The sequence below is a fragment of the Poecile atricapillus genome, chromosome W (assembly GCF_030490865.1).
Source record: "Poecile atricapillus isolate bPoeAtr1 chromosome W, bPoeAtr1.hap1, whole genome shotgun sequence".
Classification (NCBI taxonomy): domain Eukaryota; kingdom Metazoa; phylum Chordata; class Aves; order Passeriformes; family Paridae; genus Poecile; species Poecile atricapillus.
This window is the reverse complement of record NC_081288.1, coordinates 46,658,713-46,684,133: the sequence shown is the minus strand read 5'-3', so window position 1 is coordinate 46,684,133 and position 25,421 is coordinate 46,658,713. Positions and strand designations below refer to the sequence as shown.

The following is a 25,421-nucleotide window of genomic DNA, read 5'->3' as shown; positions in this document are numbered from 1 at the left end:
ACTTGTGCCATTAAAGAAAAAAATAATCTATTTTGACTTTGTAAAGTATCACTTGAGTAACTAACTTTGTGAAGGATGAAACATGACATGAAAGAAGTTTCATTCTAAGAGACCACTCTGTAATTTCAGACCACTCCTGTTTATGCTGGGGAATTTACTACAAGCAGTCTGTGGTGCAGCATGTGACTCAAGCCACTGAGAAGTTCATGTTCAACAAACTGGAATAAAATACTTAGAACAATAAAGAAGTCTAATTTTTTGTTTTGTAGTAAAGTGTGAATAGTACTTAATATTCCCAAATCAGCAAAAGATAGAAACAAACTTTAGGGTAAATGCACCTTAGGAGATCTGTATCTAAAGTCACCTGTGACACTGCTTAAAAGCACACAGACAGTGAGTTGTCCCACTCAAAATTATCAGATTTTCCTCACTCCTTTGCTCAAGTCCCTATTTTCTCTCATCTCCCTTTTTTGTTCTTCAGCAGGACTGTTAGAATTTTCCCAGCTTCTTGACTGTTTTCTATTACATTCAAGGGAGTTTCATGGAGGGAAGAGACCTTTCCCCAGCGTGCTGTTTCCCCACACCGAACACAAGCTAGATAAGGACAAGGCTAAGCAGACTGGCTTGCGTAACACGTTTGAACATGGCTACACCCCAAATACCCAGGGTGCACTTTTGCCTCTTGGTAAAGGGTTAAGGGACTATGCTCACTCTTCTCTGAACGCTATTAAGTGCACCTCAGCCCAGAATCAGACACTTACCCTGCTCTGTGCATCAACTGCTCTTGACCCTGAGAGCCTCAGAAGCCCTAAAATCAAGAACTGATAGAAGATCTAGGAGCATATATAGGCACGCCATTTCTGCATTTTCCTAAACAATTTTCATTGCTTACAAAGAGAGTTTGCAGCAAGATTCTGAGTAAGACAAGTCTCACATTAAGGTTTGAAATTCAGAAGTAGTAGCAGCTCAGCCTAATAAACATTTTTATATCTGAAGATTAACAGTCATAGATTCCCCTAAGAGCTTTAAATGGTATCCTGTTTCTGCAAGAAACAGGAACTGATACTCGACTACATTTGATAACCCTTTATAGTAAACAACTCCAAAAACTATTTCTCATTAGCTTTTTTTTTTCAGTTATATTAGACACAACTGTAGTTAAAAACTTAAGTCCTATATTTTAAGTGTGATTTTCAAATTAGCTATCACATCAGCATTTGAGCAATGCACTAAGTTTGAGGGTATTTGTCTTCCAGTTACTCTAAAAATAAAAATACTTCCTTTTATCTGGGCAACAAAACGGCATTCAATGCAATGCACCTATCTATCAGCAGTCTGTAAGGTCAAATCCAGATTACGCATATCACCAACAGATACACTGAGAATCATGATTAAACAGCAACGAATTTTTTTCCTTTTAAAGTACATTTGTGGTATTCATGTGTTTTCACTGCTTTAAGTTCTTGGTTTGCTTGGGCAATTTTAGTAGATGACTTAGTTTATATGTTATTTGGCAAATAGTTCTTTTGTTTACTATTTAAGTTTTCAGAAGTGTTCTTCTAGCACATATTATATTGAAATGCATAAATTGTCACGTGTATTGTCTGTCCACATATTCACAGTTGCACTAATTACTTCCCTTTTCATTTATGCCCATATAAAATTAGGTAAGGAAACTGCTTACTCAGAGAAATTTCAACATAATTTTAGCTGCTGTTGACTGTCATTTGAATTGGTAAAAATATAAAGATGAGACAGTACTACGTGACAAGGAAATATTGCTGGTAAATCTGCAATACTGAGAACTCTCCTACTAGTAGGATTTCACCACTTTTACTTATAACAAACGCCATGAAGTGAATAGGTTTGGTTTTGCTTTAGGTTAATTGGACCTTCCCCATCCAAGTACGACACCATAATTCTTAATTGACAAAAACCTTTCGCCAAATTTAATCTGATCATTTCTGTATTTCTGAGCATGGTTCCTTTTTAACATTCAGAAGAACTCTCTCAGTTTTGCATCTCAATCAAACTTTCACACATTCAACCAGAAACATGAATCACACTAGCTATTTCAGGGAACAGTGCACAGCTATAGTGGCAGGGGAAGTGTGCCATCCACCAGATCACACTGACACAGAGGTCATAATAAAGCAATGTGTGAGATTAAAGGTAAGTTTATTTACTAGATCCAAACACTTATTTTTTTTAAGAAAAAACTTGCACCCATTTGCTGTCAGGAAATTAATGACTTCTGTGCTACAGACTGCTAGAACATCAAAACATTTTTTGCCATTGAGGCCCTAATCTGCATTACACTTATGATAACTTAAAGCACCATTTTTTTCTGCCTGCAAGAAAACGATATGAATTTGACAATCTTTCTAAACTTACTGCTGAAGTACTGCCAACCCAGAGTGTTCACCTAAGTCAGGACCCACAAAGTAATTAGGATTTCAAAAGTATGGCAGTTTTGAAATCAAGTGGGAATGCATTTATGTATTTATTTTTACTTCTCCTTCAGTTACAAAGCATGAAAACCCTACATGCATTTCACACCTCATTGCATAACTGAAAAACCATCAACTTTGAAGTACTTGTAAGTTAAGAGCCTAGATGACCATAAAATTCACTAATTGCAAGAGGTAGACCTTTGCGAAGAACAGCAAGTATTAAAAAATTACAGTAATTACAGATAACATTTTTAAAGTGTTTAATCAATTTACTTGGCTATTTTCAATAGTGTTTATGTAGCCAAAGTTTCCCTCTGTTTTATTTCCTGAGTAGTAATACCATAAAGTTGAAATGAGGAAGGTGCACATCCTGTTGGAAGATTTAGGAGAGTAAGTGTCAAATTATTTAAATAAATAGCTTAAGAAGGCAGGTCTTTCCAATGTAAAAGTGGTTTTATTTTTTTTTTTTTAAGATTATTTAACCCAAGCCTCCTGAGGTAGTTAAGTTACAGTAACTGTACTGAAAATAGTGAACAAGTGTACAGAAGTAGCCTGTAATGCTGGACCTCCACTTTCCCACCTTTGCTATGCTGTTTAGCACTTAATTTCATGCATAAGACCTTTCACTTATGATTTAATGGTGTACCATTGAAGACTAGTCCCTTATGGTCTATACTAAGTAGCAGAATCTTTAAAAGCAACTAGCACACTAAAATGTAATAAAGAATTTTAATGTATTATTCAGTAAGAAGGGGTAGGGCTTACTGAGTAAATGCCCCATGTTGAAGTGTACATTTGCTACAGCAAATTAAGCAAATACTGAAGTCTTTAGCCCAGCATATGCAGTTACTCCAACACTTTAACGTTTTTTTGTTAAATATGGTTGAGCTTTGCCTTTCTGACCCTCTCCTCTACCAGAAGTTCATCCTGTAATTCTTGTGCTTATTTTTACATTGCACCTCTATTATATGCTAACTGCAGTCTTAAGAGCGAATTTACTGGATTCTCTACTCCATCTAACAGGCTGCATTTTCAAAAACCATGTATATAGCACATGCACATACACACAAATACTTCTGTTTCTAAGGATTTGCAGTTTACTGTTTAATACATGTAGTATATAATTTAATACTAGTAGCATATAGCTAGTGATACTAGTTGCACTCATCAGAACATAATGTTGCCACAATTCAAGAGCAGCACAAGCAAAAATGGAAATGAGTGAGAATATTTCACCCACCAGAAAGCAAATACATAGTCAGTGGCACATTAACAGCAACTGAGCAACTAGAGCAACTGTGGCCTGCTCCCTGTAAAGCAGCAATATTGCAGATAGGTAATAAGTGGAAAATTTAATATTAAAGATTAACAAATTTAAAAAAAGAAACTGTAACACAGGATACCACTGCTAGAACAGTATTCACTTAACATAGCTATACTTAAAAAACCCCAACCAACAGAGAGGCAAAAAATCCCTGCAAGCAGCACTGAATACTGACAATTCAGGTATGGACCTATCCTGTCTGTCTGCAAGAATTCCGTAACATTTATACACTGAAATTCACAGTATACAGTAACACTCACAAACAGTAGAGGCTTTATTTTACATATAAACTCAAATTGCATTGACAAATACTATACAGAGATCAATAAAAGGACCTTTCTCTAAATAGCAAGATTTTTTCCTTTTCCCTACTTTTGATCTTTGACTCTTTAGTAGGCAGCAAGATATTTTATAATTCCTTAATATCAAGGTAATTTTGGTACATTTAAAAATTATAACTTCCACCAGAAATAGGTAATTTCCTTTATTTAATACCATTAAAAAGCATGCATATTAAGACAAATAGATCAGAAAAAAAAAAAAAAATCTTAATGCACAAGCCCCTTCTCTACCTTTAAAAATGGAGGAGCTCCGTTTACAACATAAACAAACCCGGTGGTGTCATACTAGAATCAGCTTCACAACCTTATCGTAAGGGATCTCCACCTGCTTCAGCTATAAGCCGAATAACCAAGCTATAAGAACCAAGACATCGTTAATGTAAAATAGTAATTATTACCAAGCTGGCATCGCAAGATCAGAGTCCAATACAGACATTTTGTACCTTGGTGCTGGATAATGTTACTTGAAGCATCAGCCTAATAGCCGGTTTATTCATAAGGCACGCACTAAAATGAAACAAACAGTAATTAAGTGCTGTCAGTGACCTAGTTAGCTACACAAGGAGCTCGATCGTCCTGTCATTCATTACAGGTTCGCCGGAATCCGACAGGAACGGTCCCGTCCGCCCGGGCAGCGCGGGAGCGGGGGCAGCGCCCCCCGTGCGGGCAGCCCCGGGCTCCGGGCCGCCGTCGCCAGCCGCTCCTGCAGCCCCCGAGTCTCCGCAGCCCCCGGGTCCCCGGGAGCTACGCCCCAGCGAGGGCAGCGCCAAGGCCGCCTGCCTTGGCCTTAGCCTTCCCCTCCCCCGCGCCGCAGCTCCGGCAGCTCCGCGCTGGGATAACGCAGCCTCTGACTCGCTCACTGCTCGCGTCGCCCTTCACCTCCCTCTCCTCCCTCCCCCCAACGCGCGCGCTCGAGTCTCCTCTCGGCGGCGGGAGGGCGGTGAAATCCTCCGCTCTCCTCCCTCCGCGCTCCGTAACGCGAACGAGCCGCCGCCTTCTGTTCCTCAGCCTCGGCCAAGTCGGCGTTTGTTGACAGGCTCTGCCGGGCACAAAATGGGGCTGCCGCTTCCATGGGCGCCGCCATTTTGTGAGGAGCCGCCGCGCTCCCTTGCAGCAGCCGCAGCCTCAGTCACAGCGGCCGCGGCAGCTCAGGCGCGCCGGAGCGGCGGCCGGGGTCTGTGTAATGGTTGAATAAAGTGACCCCGTCTAGGGAATCCCCGGCTGACAGTTACGTAAGGGACCGTGCGCAATTGCTGTGCTTAGCATGGAAACCCACCTAGCCCTGCTACGCAACTTGCCTGTCCTCCCCTCTGCCTCCCGCTCCCCTCACACAGCGCCCGGTCGAGCGGTGACTCACCTCTGCCGACCGCCCCTCGCGGACGGGAGACCCCCTGCTTTTAAGGAATATTTAAGGCACGATTAAAAACCACCGCCCTCCCTTGAAGGGAAGTTTGACTGTGTGTCTAAAAGAGCACTTTAGCCCCGCAGTCGCTTGTTTTAAACCTCTCTGATTTGTATTATCCTGGCTTTGGCAGTCTTATGCATATTGTAGGTGAAATAGCAGAAGCTCAGAGTGTCAGAGACAGGAGCTGAAGGTCTAATTTTAAGGGGGGGGTGGGGGAAGGGAAGGCTCTTAATGCTATAGTGAATAAGACATTATGCATTTCATACTCTGAAATCCACACACTACCAACTTTCAGGACAGAGTATTAATTTGAAACTCGGGTATATCTCTGTCCTTCCCCCCAAATCATGAACCCAGGGCAAATCTTACCAAGCATTATTCTGTCTCTGTATTCAAACTGGAACAGCATGCAAAGCAAAAGGAAAAAAAAATCTTAGGAAAAAAAATTGTTTTCTTAAGTTAGTACATGGAGTAGAAAGGAATTGCAGATTTCCTTCTTTAAGTGCTCACTGGAGGCCATCATGTGCCATTGATTCTAAAACACAGCTCCTTACTGACTTTATTGAGTTCTGCTTTAAAAATCCCCAACCCCGTAGGCCCGATCTAGCTTTGGATTGCAATGTACGGGTTGTGAGGGGAAAATATTCCTTCAGAGTCTCTTAAACTGGAGCAAGCACTCACCTGCTGCTGTTTGCAAGGACAAATGCCCACCTGGGCACCGCCTGCTTTACCCGAGGAGCAAAGGTTTGATGGAAGGCACGCTTCACCGCAGGGGCCCTTTCTTGCTCTTGTTTAGCCCAAGTCGACCAAGCTCCACCATGGTCGGCGTGCAGGTCTTCTCCTGGTTTCCCATGTGGAAACACGTCAGGAGGTGAGTGTTTACAAACACTGCGCACACCACAGGCAGAGGGGAAGCGGCTTGCAGTGCCACTGGGGGCTGCTGCCCATCCAGGGTGAGGGCCAAGACCTTCCTCCTCCATTAATTTTGTACTACATGTTCCATTTGTCAATGTACAGAAAGATATGAGCGGCTTAGATTGTATACAGCAGTCTTGAGGCACTTAAATTACAGGCCGTAGTATCTCAAGAGAAAGAAAGAAGAATAAAAATATTCATGGAGTGACCCTGAGCCTAGGCTCCTGCTGACAAACCTCTCCAGGGCACCTCCTACTCGGAAGAGCACTCGGCATTCTCCTTTGGGGAGTTTTAAAGCTCTCATGCCTCGAAATATAGGGTTCCTGCTACCCCCCCCCGCCCCCGCCATGCCATCCGGGGCGACTTCCTGCCCTTGGAAACACCTCGGCCCGGGGGACTCGGAAAGTTTTCCGAAAGTCCACATCCCACCAGTGCCCCCTTCGGTTGTTGTTTTCTCTCCCCTTGAACTCAGGGCGTTGGGTTTAGTCCAATTAAAAAATTCGTCCCCGCTTTCCAAATCCACCTTTCCCGCCCCCCCGCCCCCCCCATTCCCCCCCCCCCCCTCCCGCCGGCAGCCAGCGGAGAGAGGCCGGTCGGCGCGAGCCTGGCACGGGAGGGCCCTGCACCGGCCCCGCGCCCCGGAACAGCCGGTAGTAGCCGTTTTTTTCCTCCCTCTTCTCCCTCTCCCTCGCCTCTTTCCGCCCGGCTTTGTGTGAAGTTTGCGGCACATTGCAGATGAGCCCTTAGCGGCGAGAGGAGCCTATTGTTCCCCGCCAGGAACTGCTTGCTGGGGCTGTGCTGGCTTTTGCCTTTGGAGCTGCCTCTTGCAGTACCGGAACCGGCCTCCGGGGCCCGCTGTGTCGCGCTCTCGTCCAGGCAGAAGCACGGCGGCCTCAGATCTTTTTGTCTGAGCGAGAAGAGAAGTGAATCCCGCTGCCGCCGCCACCGCCGCCGCCGCCGTAGCTCTACAGTGTGTGTGTGTAAGGGAGCGAGCGAGGGAGCGAGCGAGCGAGGGAGGGAGATCGCATGGAGCCGCGGCTGTAACACACACACACTGTCAATACCTCACTCCGGCTCCCCCCCCGCCCCACCACAACAGTAACCCAATTCATTGTGTGATCCAGCAGCACCATGTTGAGTCTCATGTGCAGGCTGGATCGGCTGGGTTTGTGGTGCTGAGAGAGGCAGCAGCCGCGGGAGGAGGAATTACTGAGAGGTGCCCCTCTCCCTCCCTGCCTCTTCGCCCGTGTGTTGTGTGGAGACAGGACTCGCAATTACCACACTCTCGGGGCTCCCTTATTCCTTTTAAACTTTTTTTTAAACAAGCCCCTCTCCATGGCTGATCCCCGGCCGAGCACGGGCACCTGGGTCTCTTAAAGACAAGGAGGAGCCGGGGATTGTTGTTGTTGTTGTCGGCCGTTTTTTTTTTTTTTAAATTGGATTTTTTTTTTACGAGAACCTTTTTTATTACAAAAATGGCAAATTCGACGGGTAAAAACCACGCAGACCAGCGGAGAAAGGGACTCGCTTTCCTGGACGAGCTGCGGCAGTTTCACCACAGCAGAGGGTGAGGAAAATGGGGAGATGGAACGGGAGGGGGGGAGGCTTTTAAATCGACCAGATCCAACTTCCAGCCCCTTCCCTGAAGGACACGGCAGCCCCAGCGAGGGGAGAAAAGGGGGCAGAGCTGACAAGTTGTGGTGTTTTGTGTGTATCTCCTTTGGCAGGTCTCCTTTTAAGAAGATCCCCGTGGTGGGTGGGAAGGAGCTGGATCTTCACGCTCTCTATACCAGAGTCACCACTTTAGGCGGATTTGGGAAGGTGAGTGGAAGTTTTAATTTGGGTTTCCCTCCCACTAACCTCTTCCCAAAAGTCTCCTCTGACCCCCGGGGGTGGCGGGGGGAGCCGGGGTGGCCGGGAACCGTCCTATTTAAAGCCGGTTAGAGAAGGTGGGGGGTGGAAGGAGGAAGCGAACAGATAGGCAGGTTGGTGGCTCGGCCTTGTCGGCGGAGCGATGAAGGGGGACCCGGGGGTACGGCGCGCACCCCACTCCTGCCTCCTCCGCCTCCGCCGGACCCCCTCGCCCATGCCCCCCTCCCGCGGGAAGGCGAGGGGGGAGCAGGGAGCTGCTGGGCGGCGAGAGCAGGCTTCTTTCGGCTGTGGTGGCAGCTCTGTGCGTGTCTCTCTTGCAGAGGGAGAGACAGAGGAGAGAGTCTGAGTGCAGTTTTAGTGCAACTCAAAATTAGCGGGCATGTTTAACATCGATAATCGGCACGGAGCATGGGCTAGGGAACGATCCTCGCAGCCGGGGGGGGCCGGGCGCTGCCCTCCGAGCCCTTCCCGGGGAAAAATAACAAAAGGGGCACCCAAGACGGTGTGTAATCAAATAGCCATCTTTAGGCTTCAAGGCTGGGGACAGAAATGTAGGCCTCAAAAGAAAGGCCTCTCTGTGTCTGTGGATCTGTGTTGGGGGGACCCCCCGGGCCGGCGCCCCCGCGCCCCGCAGCCCAGGGGGCGCCCCCCGCCAGCACTTCCCTGCATTATTTTAAACTTCTTTGGGTTTTTAACGGACCGCGTTAGGATTTAAAAGGGGGCGACAGAGGGACTCCCGATTGGTTATTGTCCAGGCAGTAAAAACAAAAACAAACAAACCCCAAAACAATACCACCACTCCCGGCCGTTCCCCCCGAAAAAAATAATGTGTATATTACAAAATAAATGCAGTAAAAGACCCCTGAGAAGCGGGATTATTCCCGAAAGGAGAATACTACCGACTGTCAGTAAAATATATAGTCCTAAATCCCATATACATTCATGTTTGTTTCTTTTTATATATTTATCTATCTGCTTCATGGCAGCCTGTGTTTTTTTTGTGATGTTCGCTGTCAGCAACATGTTTACGTGTACGTTGTGTATCTCGGCTTGTGTGTTGTTTTTGACAGGTATCAGAGAAGAATCAGTGGGGAGAAATTGTAGAAGAGTTTAACTTTCCCAGAAGTTGTTCTAACGCTGCCTTCGCTTTAAAACAGTATTACTTGCGGTGAGTGCTATCAAGCTGTTGCAATAGTATTTTTGTGTGCGGGGTTATATTTAGTTTTCAGTGTGTGCAATAATAAAAATATCCCTACTCTTTTAAAATGCTATAAAATAAAGCAGAAAAAAACCCCTTGTAATTCCTTTTTGGTCTGGTACAGTGATCAGTTAAAGGTGATTCTGTTTTGTAGTTATTTTTGTTTTACATCTGCAAGCCTTAAACTTTGAAGGGATCCCAAGTATACAAACAGTATATGTCAGAGGCCATTTTTTTTGATTGTTTTAGAATGACGGTACTAAAGGACTGTTACTAAGAGATCATGTTATTGTAGTTATAGAAACTTAGGTTAATATTTGAAGCACTGAAATGTGTTGATATATGTAAATTTGTTTACTGTTTAGTGGGGTCAGATGTGGAATAAAAATGCATCTGCAGGAAGGTAGACTATTTTGCACAAATTATATTGTTATCAATTACTAGCAGCATATATTATTATTTTCTATTTTAGAGTACAAAGAGCTAAATAATCTTTTTATTACTTGAAAAATAATAAATTTCTGCAGGTTTTAAAAATAAGGTTGCATTCCTTGGAAATTATACAGATTATTTTTTTGTGATGCAGGTTATTTTTCATTGTAGCTTGGAGTTCATATTGAATATTTTAAATTACTATGTAAGGTACTATTAATTTACTAGATTGCTTCTTAAAAATAAATTTTTATTAAGTCTGGGTGATTCTCTGTGGAAAAGATTTTTAAATGATTGTGTACATAGTTGTTTTAGATGCTGTATATATGGATACTTACATCTCGTTTAGAAGTTATATGTATGTTGGTTAAGGAATATAATTTTCTGTTTCTGAATTATAAATATGATATTTTTCATTGCAGTTAATGATAACATAGATGTACAGTATGAACAAAATAAGTATGGGCTTTTGGATTTCTGTTTTGGTGAGCTGAGTACACACAAGCTTTATCTGTCTCTGGTTTGGCCTTCTGAATTAGGAAATGCAGTAATTGTACAGGTGCACTTTCTATTGGTTGTCCTAGATTGACTTCCAGCTTGAAGCTGTAGAGTTCATAGCACAGTGGAGCAGTTATTGAGTTACAGTGATGTCTGGAAAACCTTAGTCAGATATTTGTAGTTACTGAAATTTTGGTGGATTTTTTACTGGTGGCATATGATTACTTTAGGATCCAGGTTAAGAAAAGAAACTACCATTGTTAATAGCTTTGGTAGAGTCTATGATTGGTGGCAGGCCTAGAAATTAAGTGGGAAGCTTGCTTTAGGATATCCTTTCCTGTTTTGTTTTTTTTTTTCCCTTCTCTCCTACATAGTATTGAGACAGTGTTGCTAAAGCTTTCTCACATCACAGAAGGCAGTTTTTGCTTCTTGAGTTTTTCTGTTGGACCATGTAATTTGTTAGTTGACTAGATTTTACATATAATTTGCAAATTTATTTTTTTTTTACCCTTTTATTTCTATTTCCATATTTTGTAAGTGTTTGAATGGGCTAACTTTTTGCAGTAGAAGATTGTATGTCATTTCTGTTTTCATGTGTATTTTGAGAGGCATTATATGCTGTGACAGTTAACACAATTAATGTTAATTTAACCTTCTAATGACTATTAATTTTTAATAAGGTATTACTTTTTAAATTAGAGTCAGACATGCAAAAATGTCATTTTTGTTATTGGCATACTGGTATTGACATTATTTAAAATATAGTTGTTGAATACATATATAACTGGTTACATACAAATAATTTCGAGGGTTTTTGTTTATTTGGAAATTAGGAAAAAAGTTGATAGACGGTTGAGATGAAGAATCTTTAAAAATGACTTTATCATAATCTCTGTGACTAAGCTATTCTGAAATAAACTATCAAGGTGTTTGGTTTTGGAGTGGACTGATTTTTAGTGATCATTTTGGTTTTTGTTTGATTTTGTTTCTTCTGAATTGCTGCTTTACTCACTGTTGCTTCTCACATAATCTAAGTCGGATGCGGATTGTTTCCCAGCTGAGTTCACCTTCTTCCATGTGCACTAATAGGACTGTATGTACACATCTCTACTAGGTTAACATTTGTTTAGCTTTAACCTAGAAGGTGTTAGGGGGACAGTATTTGGTTCTAGGTGAAGAAAAAATGCTCTAATGATAAATTTGTTAAAAGGGCCTAGCTTGCCTGTGTTGAAGAACATAATCTGAGGTTTCTTACAACCTAGATTTGAATGAACTGCTGAGCAATTACCCTTGGAAAACAAAAAGTTTGTCTTGTGACCCTCAAGTACTGTAATGACTTTCCAAGCAAAGCCAGACAAATTAAGGCCTATCAACTTTTATTTCAATTTTTATCTAATAGTATGTCACATGTACTGTAAAGTGCATGGCAGATAGAGACCCTATTGAATTCAGAAGGGTTCAGTGGTGTGCACCTACATGAATATGTTTGCAGATTTGGATTTGGGATGGTTTGTGATAAAAGTTGCTTCTTTCTGTGGAACATCTGGCATAGTATGTTGACTGACATAAGATGTCAAGCTGCATGGACCACTTGCTCATTTTGCTGTGTTGCCACTAACAATGCTGCTATTTTTACTTAAAGTTACTATGTAAACAAATTAGAAAATTGATTCATTTTTGTGATGTCAGTAGTCCTGTTGGCTTGATCAAACTGAATGTTTTGCAAAACAGTCATTGAGTTATGGTATTTCTTGAGGCCGTTCTTCAGGTGTGTATTTTTGGTTAAATATCTTTTTCATTTGACTGTCCTGGAATTTTGCTGTATGTCTTTGGGTATCTGTGTTAGGCTTAATTAAAGAAGTGCATTGTTTAAACTTGCAATACAATTCCGATAGATTTTATGATAGGTGATAGTTGAATATATGATAACCTATCTGCCCCTTCTCCCTTGCACTGCCCTCCCTTTTCTCTCACTGGAAAAAGTAATTTATAATGGGGAAAGTCGGAACCATTCAAACTTAGTGCCTCTGTTGCTTTGAGCTGTCTGACAGGTGAAGTAATTTATGCACTGTGGTTCTTAGTGAGCAGTCAAAAGCCACAGGGCCGATAACCATTGATAGGCTGTACTTGTTAATGTAGTTCTGTAAGACTTTACAGCAACAGAGAGTGTAATTCCCTTGGATGTAGTGCAGATTGGATGTTTCATTTCAATTGAAGTGAATTAGTAAAGCATTTTCTAAATGCTTCTCGAAAAATTACTTTATAATGTTAATAAAAATATTTTAGTATGGATTAATGCATGCAGTCATTGTGGATGTACATTTATCTCTTTGTTGGTTAACACCTGGTAGGTAAAAAGAAAGCTAATATGGAATATGGCCTGGTTTTTATCTTATTGGTTGATTACATTACAGTCCTACGAATAAATGGGCTGATGTGAACTCATGTGTTGGTATAAGGTTCTGTTGGTTTTCATGTGAGTGCAAGTGATACATTTATTTCTGTTGTGGATCTTCATCTATTTTGGGGAAATGAGAGATCTTGTAAGTTTAAATGTGTGAATGAAATATGCCTAGCTGAACTGAAAATCAGTTTGCTTTGCAAAGTTATTTATCTACATTAAGATAAATGATATGAAAGAACTAATTGTAAGGTAAAATAAGTTTGTCATAGTTCTGCGGAGATTTCCTGAAAGGTAGACAGCACATGCATATTGTAAGCTTTTGGCAAAGGCAGTAGTAATTAGCTAATAATAGTTTAAGGTGAATAAAAAATTGCTGTTGTAAATATTGGGGAAGAAAGGGGAAGTCAAATAGAGAGGAAAGTGGTCAGTTCATAAATGAGAAGTTGCATAAAGTTATTATTAAGACAAGCCATTATGCTGAATTTCCTGAAATTCCATATATAGTAGGATGAAAAACAGTGAGCAGTTAAAAATCAGAACCATATGAAGTAGTTATAGATGACAAATAGAGGGGATTCTTGAAAGATCTGAAGATACTTATAAGTCATTTGATCTTCAAGATGCCTCTAAGAAATTAAACAATAGTACTGATTTCTTTTAAAAATAAAGGGGGGGGGGAAAAAAAGCACGAGCTTAAGAACTAGAATAAAAGGATTCTGTTCTTAGTAATATAATGGCAAAAATATCAGGGAAACAATAATAAGAAGCCTGGAATTTTCTAAGCAAAAATTTAAGAGGTGTTTTTTGTTATTCTTGCTTCGTGTTTAAAATTAGGATCTGATACTGCAACAGCATCTGCACACAGTTCAGTGAGTCTGGAGAAGTACAGGATTGGCTTGTTTGCCATATCTGATTGCAGATTCAAGGCCCCACTAAATGAGAAGAAAGTTGTAGCTATAGTAAAATTTTACATATTTTCTGAAATTCAAATACATCTCAAAATCTCTTGTTAAGAAATCATATATGTATATGGATAGTCATCTTAATGAAAAATTGGATGAAGGACCAAAAACAAAAATAGAACGAAGTAGAAAGAATAGATGTGGTGAGTCACAGCAGTTTTAGGTGCTAAAAGAGTATCATCAGTGCTTACATATGCACGTAGTAATACAAGTTTAGCCATTTTAGGTATATTTAGTGTCTGCTTTGCTTAACTTTATGAGAGGTTGAATACTACACTTGCAGCATTAGCAGGCAGTGATAGAAGAGTTAAACACAAGTCAGGGCAGAAAAGAAAAGGTATTATAAAGAAATTAGGCACATTGATGGAAAGTATAAATGAGATGTAGTTTGAAAAATGCAAGCTAAAACAGTTGAGGGCCTATAATCCAAAACAGGTATTCACTGTGAGGGAATAACCTGGAAAGCAGTATTGCTGAAAAAGGGATAGGAGTGATACCACGGGCCTGATAATCCTGTCAGTTGTGTGAACCCAACTCCCTTTCATATGAAAGGGATTTGTGCATGCTTCTGACAGGAAGGCCAGGCCCCAATTTGCAATATGATATATAGACTTTGTAAAATTCAGAACGAGTTTAGGTTGCATCCACAGTGGCATGGAGCAAACATTAGACAAATGGGGATGGATTTTTGTACAAGATTATGAGACTGTGCTTGGAGTACTGTTCTACTTCAGGGACTTTGCAACTTGGTGGGGTAACTTAACAGAAACTTAGAGAAGAGCAACAAAATGTTAAGAAAGCTGAAGGGACTAATTGATTTAAAAAAAAAATAAATTGATAAATAAATATGTTTTGCTTGGCTCAATTAACAGTTTGTGTGAGAGAGGGAAATGATATCTTCCAAGCATTTTAAGGGGTCGAAGCAGTTAAAAGGGAGGTAATTTTAAATAAAAAAAGAGGTCGTGTTAACGTGTAAGCTGAGATAAAACTAAAGGAGAAAATTCAGAGTAGACAGCAGCACAACCCCCCCCCCCCCACCCCAGAATGTACCTGAGTACCTTCTGGTATGAATAGTATCCCAGGGGTATGGTGAACCCCCACACTGGGCACTAGCCTGGCCAGGACACCAATACATGTGCAACAGGTAATAAGCCAGGAGTGGCATAGAGAAAGAGCCCAGCTGACCATACAGGTCTTTTCCATCCTTGAATAATGCCATAGTGAAGGCTTTCATCTTGAATACCTATGGGCTCAACTTTGTGGAATCTTCTGCACGTAATTTTCTCCCAAATCATACAAGCACTGGCAAGACAGGAGACAAATACATGGATGACGTTTTTTATGATTTCTTCTTAAAATTTGCTTTTCTCTCAAGACAAAAATTGTAACGCGTATTTCAGTCAGGTGTCTAACGCCTTTCTTTTAAAGTCTTAAGTGAATATTTTACATAGTAGAAGAGGGAATTTTGTTTAGTTGTACTGAATCATACAGCCAGTATACAATCAAGACTAGTTACTATTTATGCAATAAAGCTTTATTTAGGGCAGTTAAATATGTTGGTTTTTCAAATCTCAGAATGTGTATCAATAGAAGTTACTTACGTGGATGGATGTGGTCTTGTCAAGGTTGCTGGGAAACTGCTTAAAGGAAAACAGAAGTTTTATAATATATTTGTGCTAGGACTCATCTGAGGGGAGCAAGCAGCAGATGAAAGGGGACCATAGCTACCTTAGAATTGCTCTTTGTTAGAATTACATTGTGATACCAGTTTACTGTGCAGATGAGTTTGGCCTCTATCAAAGTTTCTCAGCTTTTCCTTCAGAGGGTAAAACTCCTTTTTACTGCTGGAAAATATAGTGAAAAATTAGTGCGATGAACATTAACATATTTTCCTGACTATTTTCTGCAAGCTTTTTGTAGAAATTGCCTAAGTTGCTGCTGTTATGCTGAAGTGCACTGGTTTATTTGGGGAGGGGTGAGTGTTGTTCTTCAGTTTTAATTCAGAATTCTGATTGTTTGACTTGAAAGCTTATCTAGGCAGATGTCGGAACTAATAATCTACAAAGAGCAAGTTTCTGGCAACACTGTAATAACTGTGGTGACTTTTAGGACCTACTTCTAAGAATTGGTGGAAACTTTTATTTAAGACCATTTTCTATTCTTAAACCAAAACGGTGTTTAAATGAATTTATGCCTTAAAATTATTAGCATCTGTTGTAATGTCTTAGGTTTGAATGAATGCTGAGCTAATTACAATATGATCAAGAATGCATATAGAATGCAAAGGTATTACTTCTTTTCTTGTGAAATGGAATAAGCCCGGGCTAAGAAAAGTTGTTTGGTTTGGTTTTAGTTGTTTTTTTGTTTGTTTAATTTTATTCTGGAGCTAGTAGGCTTTAATTACCTTGCTTATTTGCAGTTAAACCTCAGTAGATAAGACTTTCATACTTATATTTTTCTTTTTTTCTTAACCCTTTCCCCACTTTTCCCAGTAGTGAAATACAGAAATACAATTTGTTCATTTTTACAGATGAGGTACTAGAGGTACACAGAGGTTCAGGTTTTTACTTTGAGGGTGCATGTCACATAAGAAGAAACCCAAATATGTTAAAGCCAATTGTTTTTATAATAATCCAGTTTTATTTGTTAATAATTGTTTATATAGAATCCAATTCTGACAGGAAAATTTCTTCATTTTGAGACTTAGCTAAACTATCTATAAAAAGGGGCTACTATTAATGTCTTTTAAAATTTCTCTTTAATCAATAGCTGTTTTATTTTTCAAACAATGCTAATGTTATGTTCTGTGAATTGGAGAACTAAGAACTAAATATGTAAGGTCATGAGAATGAGCTGTTTGTGTTTTGTTTTAAAATACTTGTTCTGAGTGTTGGAGTGGTGTTTTACAGCTTAAATGGGACTGCTTGGAGTTACTGTAGTATCAGTCCGCATTACTACAGGTCAACACAGTTCATAGAGGGGATTGGGTGTAGGCTGGAGATCCCATCACGTGATCTTGTTTCTGGTTACCAGTCTGATACATATTGATTCTGTGGCCTTAGTCAAATCATTTGCAATCTTTTTTATTCATATTTATGAAGTGGCTATACTGATGTTTGTTTACCTGTCTCAAAGAGAAGTGTGAAGACTGTAAGCTTTTAAATGCAGGTTTGTGTCTCTTCATGCTTCTATGTCATATCTTAAATATTTGAAAATGAATATAAATTAGGAATATATGAGGAAAGTAAAACTATTCATAAGGTTGTTTGCCCTCTACAGCGTTGAGAAGCAGAAAATACAGCACAGATGAGACGAAGAACAATCTTTATTCCTTAGGGAAAAATAAACTTGGGATACCTAAGCAGGGAAATACTGAAACTGTTGAAAGAAAGAAGCTTATCTTGAGTAAGGATAGTAAAACAGCAAGATGGTACCCAGAATAGTGAGCTTAGGTTTTGCCTGAAGAACTAGATTAGTGAGCTAGGTATCACATCTCAAATATAGTCTCCTTGGAGCAGCAAGTTCAAGTCTTAACCAGACCTGAATTATATTTTAAGCAGTACGGTAGTGAAGCTGAGTACTCCACTTTTTGTTTTCCTATTCTAAAACTGAAAGTGCATGCATTTATTTTAACTCCAGATAAATTGTTGCAAGGCAGCTATGCTGTGAGAGAGATCATATATAATGGAGTTATAATAGAGTGTAGTTTTGTTGAATGATGCACTGGAGCATGTTTGTTTGTGAGAGTGAACTGTCTTCATACTATTTTCTATCAGGGTGGGAGGAGCAACTGTTGAGATTATTAGTCTCAGAATAATATACAGTGTTACTTGTCAATCCATTACTGCTTAAGATACATAAAAATCTTAGAAAGTAAGGCAGTCATTCTGTTTCAGAGACTTTTTCTCTTAGAGTTTGGTGGACTTTTGCTGAAGTTTAGATGGACCATACTTAAGGCTGTGTGTGTTTCTTCATTGATACGTGCTGTGACGTCTGCTGGTTGGCCTCTGCCTCCCACTCCAAAGGTTGCTATGTTTCCATGATAAACCATGTGCAGAGATTCTCAGGTCCATAGATCACCAAATTGTATGTCTAGCTCTGAGTAGCTCTGTTCAATTTCTTTGAAGTGCAATAACAACCTGTATTATTGGAACATAATGTATTGGGGGAACTTTCCGTTTGGGGTACGTCCCAGGGGCTTAATTAAGCTAAATGAAAGTAGTTTACTCTGGAGGTGAATCTAGCATGTTTTGTGTATATTAATAACTATTATGGTGTAGGATAGATGTAGAACTATGTGTATGAGTTTGTTTGCTTTTCAAATCTGTATATTAGAAGAAAACTTGTGGAAATATTCTTAGGACTAGTTCTTCCCATACCTGATTATTTTGGTCAGGAGTGTCCATTTTCTAGTGACCTCCATTAAATGATGTAGAATCCAGGCACTGGCTAAGTGAATGTCCTCTGTAATTTTGGGGTGATAGTATAGCTTTGAAATGTTATAGATTGCAGAGCTGTTTCTTGGCTACTTTTCACTCCCCGATACCATCTATGAAATGCCAGGAAAATTAAAATTTCTAACAGTACGTGTTCATATAATGCTACAGTTGTACAGTAAATATGTGAAAAAATTAGGAATTGCTTCATGTAAGTATGAATGTGCAACTGTAACTGTGTTTCTAGAGAATATTCTTTACAATAGAGCCTTGTGCTCTCTGTGAGAAATGGGAATATATTCCATGGCACTATTACTCTGTTGTATCAATGTACAAATAATTCTGACTCATTATTCAATGTGGTAATTGATTAATCACAATATTAGTTATTTCTAAAGAGATTTTGAGTTTGCTTTCTGGGAGTCTGTTGTCCACTGTCTTGCCTTCATTGGTGTTACCCCATGTGGGCCAACTGAGAAATCCTTTTCTTCTGCTTGTGGACTGAGGGGGATCCACTGTTGTGATCCTGTTTATCCTGGCTCTGTTGCTCTTCTGTCTTTCTGTCTCTCATTTTCTTAGAATCATCATCTTTTCAATCTTTTGACTACAGGCCATAATTCATTCTCTGTTTCTTGTCCCCTTGATGTCTGTACCCACTGACTGCACATGGGATATTTACTGTAATCAATTTAATTTCTAATTGTAAGAAAATTGAAGAAAAGAAAGGATGTATGCAGGTAAAAGGGCAAGAGGACAAAGGACTAAATGTCAGGTGCCTAGCAACAGTAAAATACTGAATTATATAGCAAAACACTAACAGATTCTGTGGTACCTGAAAAAACAAATTCTTCAGCTGTGGGCATGCTGCATTCACATGATCCAGATGAATGTATAAAGGGTATTTCACACACCTGAAAAATGTGTTTTCAGGTATTCTGCAGGACCTAGTCAGGCATTGCAGCATTTGGTACATTTTGCTTGTTCTTCCAAGGTCATTTTTATCATTCTAAAGCATAGAAATACTTTTTATTTTTTTAAATTTTTTATTTTTTTAGTGAAAATACTGTTTCTGAGCAGAGGTATGTGCAAAGGCTGATCTCTGTAGTGAAATACTGTGTGTAGTTAGATTTGAAGAATAGACAGGGCCCAAACTACCATACAGCTTGGAACACTTTGAGTAACTGGGGTTTTGGGGAATTTATTTTCCCCGAAAATGCTTCAAATTACTGTATTTCCTTCCAACTTTGCTGAGCTTGTTATCCTGTTTAATGGCATGTGCTTCTCTGTTTATGTAACACGAAGTTACTCTTTAGAAAGGTGTTATGTTAGTCAGTGCATATGGTATCATAGTAAAAAGGTAAAAGGTTAGAAAATCAAAATGCAATACTTGGTGCCAATGATTTAATCATGTTTAGTGTTGTTTCATTAATATGTCGTGTAGTCAATAAGCTGTTGTTAGTGAAATGTAGTTACATTCCTAGAAAGGTAGGTTTTGTGGTAGATAAATACAATGTTTTTTTCTACTTAGATTTTTATATTACCAGTATACAAATCTGTTTTTTCTCTAGTAGCTTTCATTCTCCTAATAAGCAGTTTAATTGCATTGTAAGTAGGATTAGTCCAGCTGTTGAAGAAAGTGCTTCTTGAGATCAAAGAAAAAGGTGACTTAAAAATGATATGCTGTTCTGCGCATAACACTAAACAAGCACCCAGCTTTCCTAAGCATGCTGATAGTTTTCTGTATGGCTATTTGTGTGCCGTAAATTTATGTGCCTGTTAGAAAGCAAAAATATTTTGCTAGTTTTACAGTGATTTGATGTTTCTGTAGGTTTGCTGTGAGAGCTGTGTTCGTAGACTTTTGACCATGTTGAATCTAGATTTGCTTAGGTAGAATTTGTGCCTCTTTGGAGCTGGGCTGAAATTGGTGCCATCCTGTGTCAGTCCTGCAGTGCACTTGTAAAAGTCAGGTGTGTAACATCAGGACCATGTATATTAGCACAGAATGACTTAGCAAGGGTAGGAAGTAAACCAGTGAAGTCAATAAAGATACATTCAAAACTTAAGATACTGAAATTGGTGTAAAGACTGCTTATTAGTTGTTTCCAGGACATCTTTCCATGTAAGCAAAAGTTGCAACTTTGGCAGTTGTCATTTTAAAGAGTTTATGAAAGTTACATGTTTTGTTCTTTATATGCGTAAACTAACAGAAACTTGTTTTCCTTGGTGGGGAAAGTGAGCTGCATACATTAAGTAAGAAAAACAAAAAGCTATTTCCATTATTTCTTGTTTTCAGAAACTTACCCAAGAGTTTACATATTTGTACTGTTTTCACTGGTATAGCGTAGTCCCTAATATTGCTGATTTCCAGTGTCCACTGTATCAAAATAAATATTACTGAAACATTTCTTTATATTGTGGAAATAACGGTGGAAAGTTATAGTGTGGTGGACACAAGATGAATATCATTGTTCGCATATAGAACATATGGTAACAGTATAAATATGTTGGATTGTGGACCTGATTGCCTTACTGGATGAGTCTTAAAAAGGTGCCCAATACAAGATTCTACTGTAGAAGGGCACCAGGGGGGAGTGACCCCCTTGTCTTTTTTCCTCATGCCTTTTTTTGACTCAGATGGTATCTGTTTGCTACGGTTTGTGGCTTCAGAGATGTCATGTATTTCTTGACATAGCAGCTGCCCATTGCAAAGACATGCGTCTCCTGAGCAGGCAGCCAGCTGATGGAGATGTGCAGCTTGGAGGATGTAAGGTGCGCAGGCACTGCAGGATTGCTGGCCTGGCAGGAGACATTTGTACCCTGATTAGTCAGGTACCCAGCTGAAGGCACATGCCAACTCTGATGCCAGCTGGGCCAAATAAAACACTTGCTTCTCAGTCACCTGTAGGCCAAGAGAGAAGAAAGACAAGCTGGTTTGAGGTATTTTAATGAGAGGAGGGGAGGAGACCTTTTGTGCATAGGTAGTTGAATTGCAAACGGAAGAAGTACGAATGTTGAGTGAGCTGGGTGTCTTCATGCACTGGGTAACGAGACAGGAATGGAAATTTTGAAGAGAACACTGTTTGGAAGGGCGGATGGAGTAGATACTGTAGAAGGAAAAGGAGGGGTTATGTAATCGAGTGCTGGTTAAGTTACTCTTTAATAGCCAACTCTCTCATTTAAATTGTTCACTGGATATTAATTGACTTGTTGCCCAGATGCTGGGTTGCTGCTGAGTGAAGACTGTCATTTGTAAAGTACTGAGTTGCACCATCTGCTTTCCTGCAGTGAGGTTCCGATTTACTGGTACAAACCTTAAGAGTGGTGGTTCTGTGTCTTTGCTTGCACTATGAGTGCTGCATACGCAGAATTCGTTTCTGTTCTCTTAGTTTATATTTTTTCATTAACACAGAATTTACCTTTTTCATTTCGGTTTTTAAAAAATCTACCATCATCACAATTACTGTTACTTCTGTCCTTATATTAAAATACCATAAAGGCATAAAACTGCATATAATCAAATAAAAGGATTTTATCTGTTCCTTAAATAGCTTGCAGGGAGAAAGGTCTCATCTTCAAAAATAGTTTTTCATGGGCATTGCTGCATTTAAGAAAGCTAAGAAAGTTACCATTGTGGAACAGTGAGAATTTCTTCAAATGCTATTGTCACTTTGAGAAAATTAGTAATGTCTATGTATTCTTCATTTTCTATATTGATTGATTAAGAAGTGAATACATTTTATTGTATATGTATATGGACAGAGCATATACAAGTCTGGATGTCAGCTTAAGTTTGGGATGAATCGCATAGGTTTCCTGTCTCACTTCTAATGCTGCATATATGCTAAGAATGAATTTCCAACAATGGAACAAACATTCCAAAACTCTACTAATGTTTTTATACCTGCCAACACAACGGTTTAGAGACCAAGTTTGAATCTCACGGGTGGGAGTAGATGCAAAGTACTGCTTCTTTATGACATTTCCTGATCACATGCGATACAAAACGGTTGCCTGTTCTAGGCCTTAGTCTTATGCAATTTGGAAAGACAGCTTTTAAACTCAACCTGCTCTAAGCAAAATATATCAAAAGGCTGTTGTTTAAAACTACTCCAAGTTATGAAATACGAGTTGCTCTGATCAAAAGAACTATTACAACTACAACAAGTAGGGGGCAGGTAAATTAGTCAAAGACGTGGACAAACTATTTTTCATGCAACTCTGCCATTTCTACTATATTAGACAGATACTATCAGCCAGCGACATAGATTTTGATTCTGCTATCATTGGAATTTCTTTGGAATTGGATTGGAATAGCTATTAATTGCTATTTTTTTGCTAAAGATAATGTGAATTTGTGTTTACAATGGTGCTTATTGACATTCTAGTTTGAACTGTCAGCCACACTGATATTTCCAGAGAATAAAAGCGACACATTGTTTAAAAGGAGTACATAATCTCCTTTCTCTACCCCTTGTCCTACCTCAGTGCATAGAGGCGGGTAAAAAGAGTATAGGTCATCATTCTTGCTTGCTTATGTACATCAGAAATTATTGCTGTTATCTTAAATAGCAGCTTGTGGTATCCCTTTTCAAGCAGACAGTCTTGCTGTCACTTGAGTGGCTGCTGTGCTGCTGGTGTTGGCCCCCAGATATGGCTATGGCTAGTGATAAAAGCTCTGCTTTTAGGTTGTGGTAGTGGTGAGGACTGGTGTTGTTTTTAATTGTAGATATCTACTTTCATGGAGATGTGCATCAGGGTTCCATTGCTGCTAGAGAGACAAGCTAGCAGATTCTAGTCTTGAATTGCTTATTACTGCTGTTGTTTATTTATTTATTTGCTTTTAATCAAGTTTTGTAAGTTTTGTTTTATTTATATGGCCTTGTGGTTAGTCTTCTGTAAATAAAAGTTTATTTTGCCTGCCTTTTACATTTCTGGAGGCTGCCACTCTTGTGCAGGGAAGTCCCATTATAGACTAAGCAGGAAGAGCATCACAGAGAATATAAAGGAAAGGACCCCACGTATTTGGACATGTATTAATCAAATGTATATTCTTCATACCTTTTTAACTAGTTTTTACTGAAAGAGATCGAGTTTTGTCACTTCAGTAACTTTCAGGTGTTAATAATTTTCTAGTCTCCTTGGAATTTTTTTACAAATGGAGATAAATAGTGGGTTTGGCATCAGTGTGATGAGAATGGTTGATAAACTAGTAAAATCTTCAGAAAGCAGCATAGTAGTATGTGTGCAGATACTAAATGAGGAGAAAGATCAGAGTATCTTAATGAGTTTTAAAATGGAGGTACATGATGAGGACAGAGGTTGTTATTTCTCTGGTACTTTCAAAAAAGCTGATAGGAACATTTTGTTTGGACTGGTCCTAGAATAGGAAAGCTTTTGTAGTCACAGGTTGTCCTGTAGAGTGTTGCGTGTATATAGATTTTATATGCAAAAAGCATAATAATTGTGAGAATGTTATGTTCTGGTGATCAGGGAGATAACAAGAGATTATAATAGGAAAGTAAAATAGTAGAGTTCATCAAAGAAAGGGTGATGCCAAAAGTTGCAGGTGGGAAATGGGTAGATTTATGGAGTAGGGTTAGTGCAGGAGAGAGTGAATTACGCTTGAAAACATCATCCTTGACCATGAGAAATTCTTGCATAATCAAGGCACATCATCAAAGAAAATTACTTAGTAGCATGAGGGTATTTGGTGAAAAGAGTACAAATAGCATGGAGCTAATAACAATTACGCTAGAGTTGTGTTGGTTATTAGGAGCAATATAAAATATAAACCAGTTAAGGCTGAAAATAGAGTGTAAGAAATCAAGTGTAAAATATGGAATTGTTAAGAAAATTTGTATTGTACCATCAGTAAGGAAATGTTTGAGACAGTACCAGACCATACAGTCACCCCAGGACAGGGTACAGGAGAATCCTTAGAACAATTTTGGACCTTTTGTCAGAGAAGGAATAGAGAAGCATTTGAAAACAAATGCTGTTCAATTAGATGCTGCCAAGGCTCAGATCCTTGATAGGTGCATCTCTTACTGTGGGAACTGAAATACCAAAAAAAGATTATAAATTCCAGGCGGCACCTAACAGGATATTTGAAGCATTTAATATGTAATGTTTTGTATTTATTTCCCTATGACCAATTTAGTTAGGTTTCTGGGATTTGTTTTGTTGGTTGGTTATTTAGGTGTATTGAGGTTGTTTTAAGCAGTTCAAATGGTATTTAAAAAAAGATAGAGTGTGTCAGAGAATGTATCAGAGTTTCTGTTCATTCTTTTTACCTTTTAAGTGTAATGTATTGCTCTTATGGACCTCTACTAAGTTCCGATCACTTCAAAGACCACAGCTGTAGTGCTTGGCAATAATCCAGCTCATGCTGTACAAGGTAAGAACATTTTCCCTTAGAGGAATCAGATCCCATGGAAGTATGTTTGCTGCAGGATCCTGCCAATGAACAACAGTACTTGGTGGATGTGACTGACATTGTGGCTTTACTTTTTTTATCTTATATCTCTGTCATCATGCATTTTTCTCATGTTCAGGTGTTAGTATGAATGTTAATTGAGGAATCAAAAAATATACAGACTCTACCATAAAAAGCAAACTACAGAGAGAGAACGAAGTGCTGATCTAAGTGGGAAAGAAGATCATCTGTAGGACTGATTTTCCCCCTTGATCTTTGTCTAAAAAAATAGGTAGGTGTGCATTTTATCAGTAACACTTAAGTTACTGAGCAGGTAGCATCTTTCTGAGCAAATGGTTGGTCTTCACCCTTTTTGCTTGTGTTGTATTAGTGATTTAGAATTTTAAAACTGGTTCTCAGCTGTTGGCTGCCTCTTGGGATATTCTCTGTATCACGCAACTTCAGTAATCAAAGTCTAAGTGCAGTCAGTGTGTGAAGTCATATTATGTTCCTTTTCCAGCTGTGCGTACTGTGACGTAATTGGGAGGTTACTGATGGTGAAACACAGTCCTGACCTTAAACACTTACCTGAACAAATGTATCTTAATCTTAGAATATACTGCTTATTCATATTCAGTAATGCAGTGCAGTAGGTGAAATTTACTTTCCCTATGGTTGACAAGATTTTTTGCAAGATTTTTGGTAAGAACACCTTACAGAGAGTGTTTGGTTGAAAGGGTATTTATTTTCCTGTACTGTAATGCTC

The 25,421-nt window shown here is 39.4% G+C and overlaps 1 protein-coding gene across 2 annotated transcripts in view; it reads left to right on the top strand.

Annotated features, from left to right (window-relative positions):
- Positions 1-7,036: 7,036 nt before the first annotated feature.
- LOC131591838 (AT-rich interactive domain-containing protein 2-like) overlaps positions 7,037-25,421 on the top strand; it is a 93,993-nt gene continuing 75,608 nt past the window's right edge. The window contains exons 1-4 of one of the 2 annotated variants that reach the window (XM_058862934.1): positions 7,039-7,088; positions 7,895-8,005; positions 8,166-8,259; positions 9,381-9,478. In XM_058862934.1, the coding sequence (XP_058718917.1) occupies positions 7,914-8,005; positions 8,166-8,259; positions 9,381-9,478 (284 nt within the window). In that variant the 5' untranslated portion in view covers positions 7,039-7,088; positions 7,895-7,913. Of the gene's footprint in view, positions 8,006-8,165; positions 8,260-9,380; positions 9,479-25,421 lie in introns of both variants that reach the window. The other variant, XM_058862935.1, reaches the window with a different exon arrangement.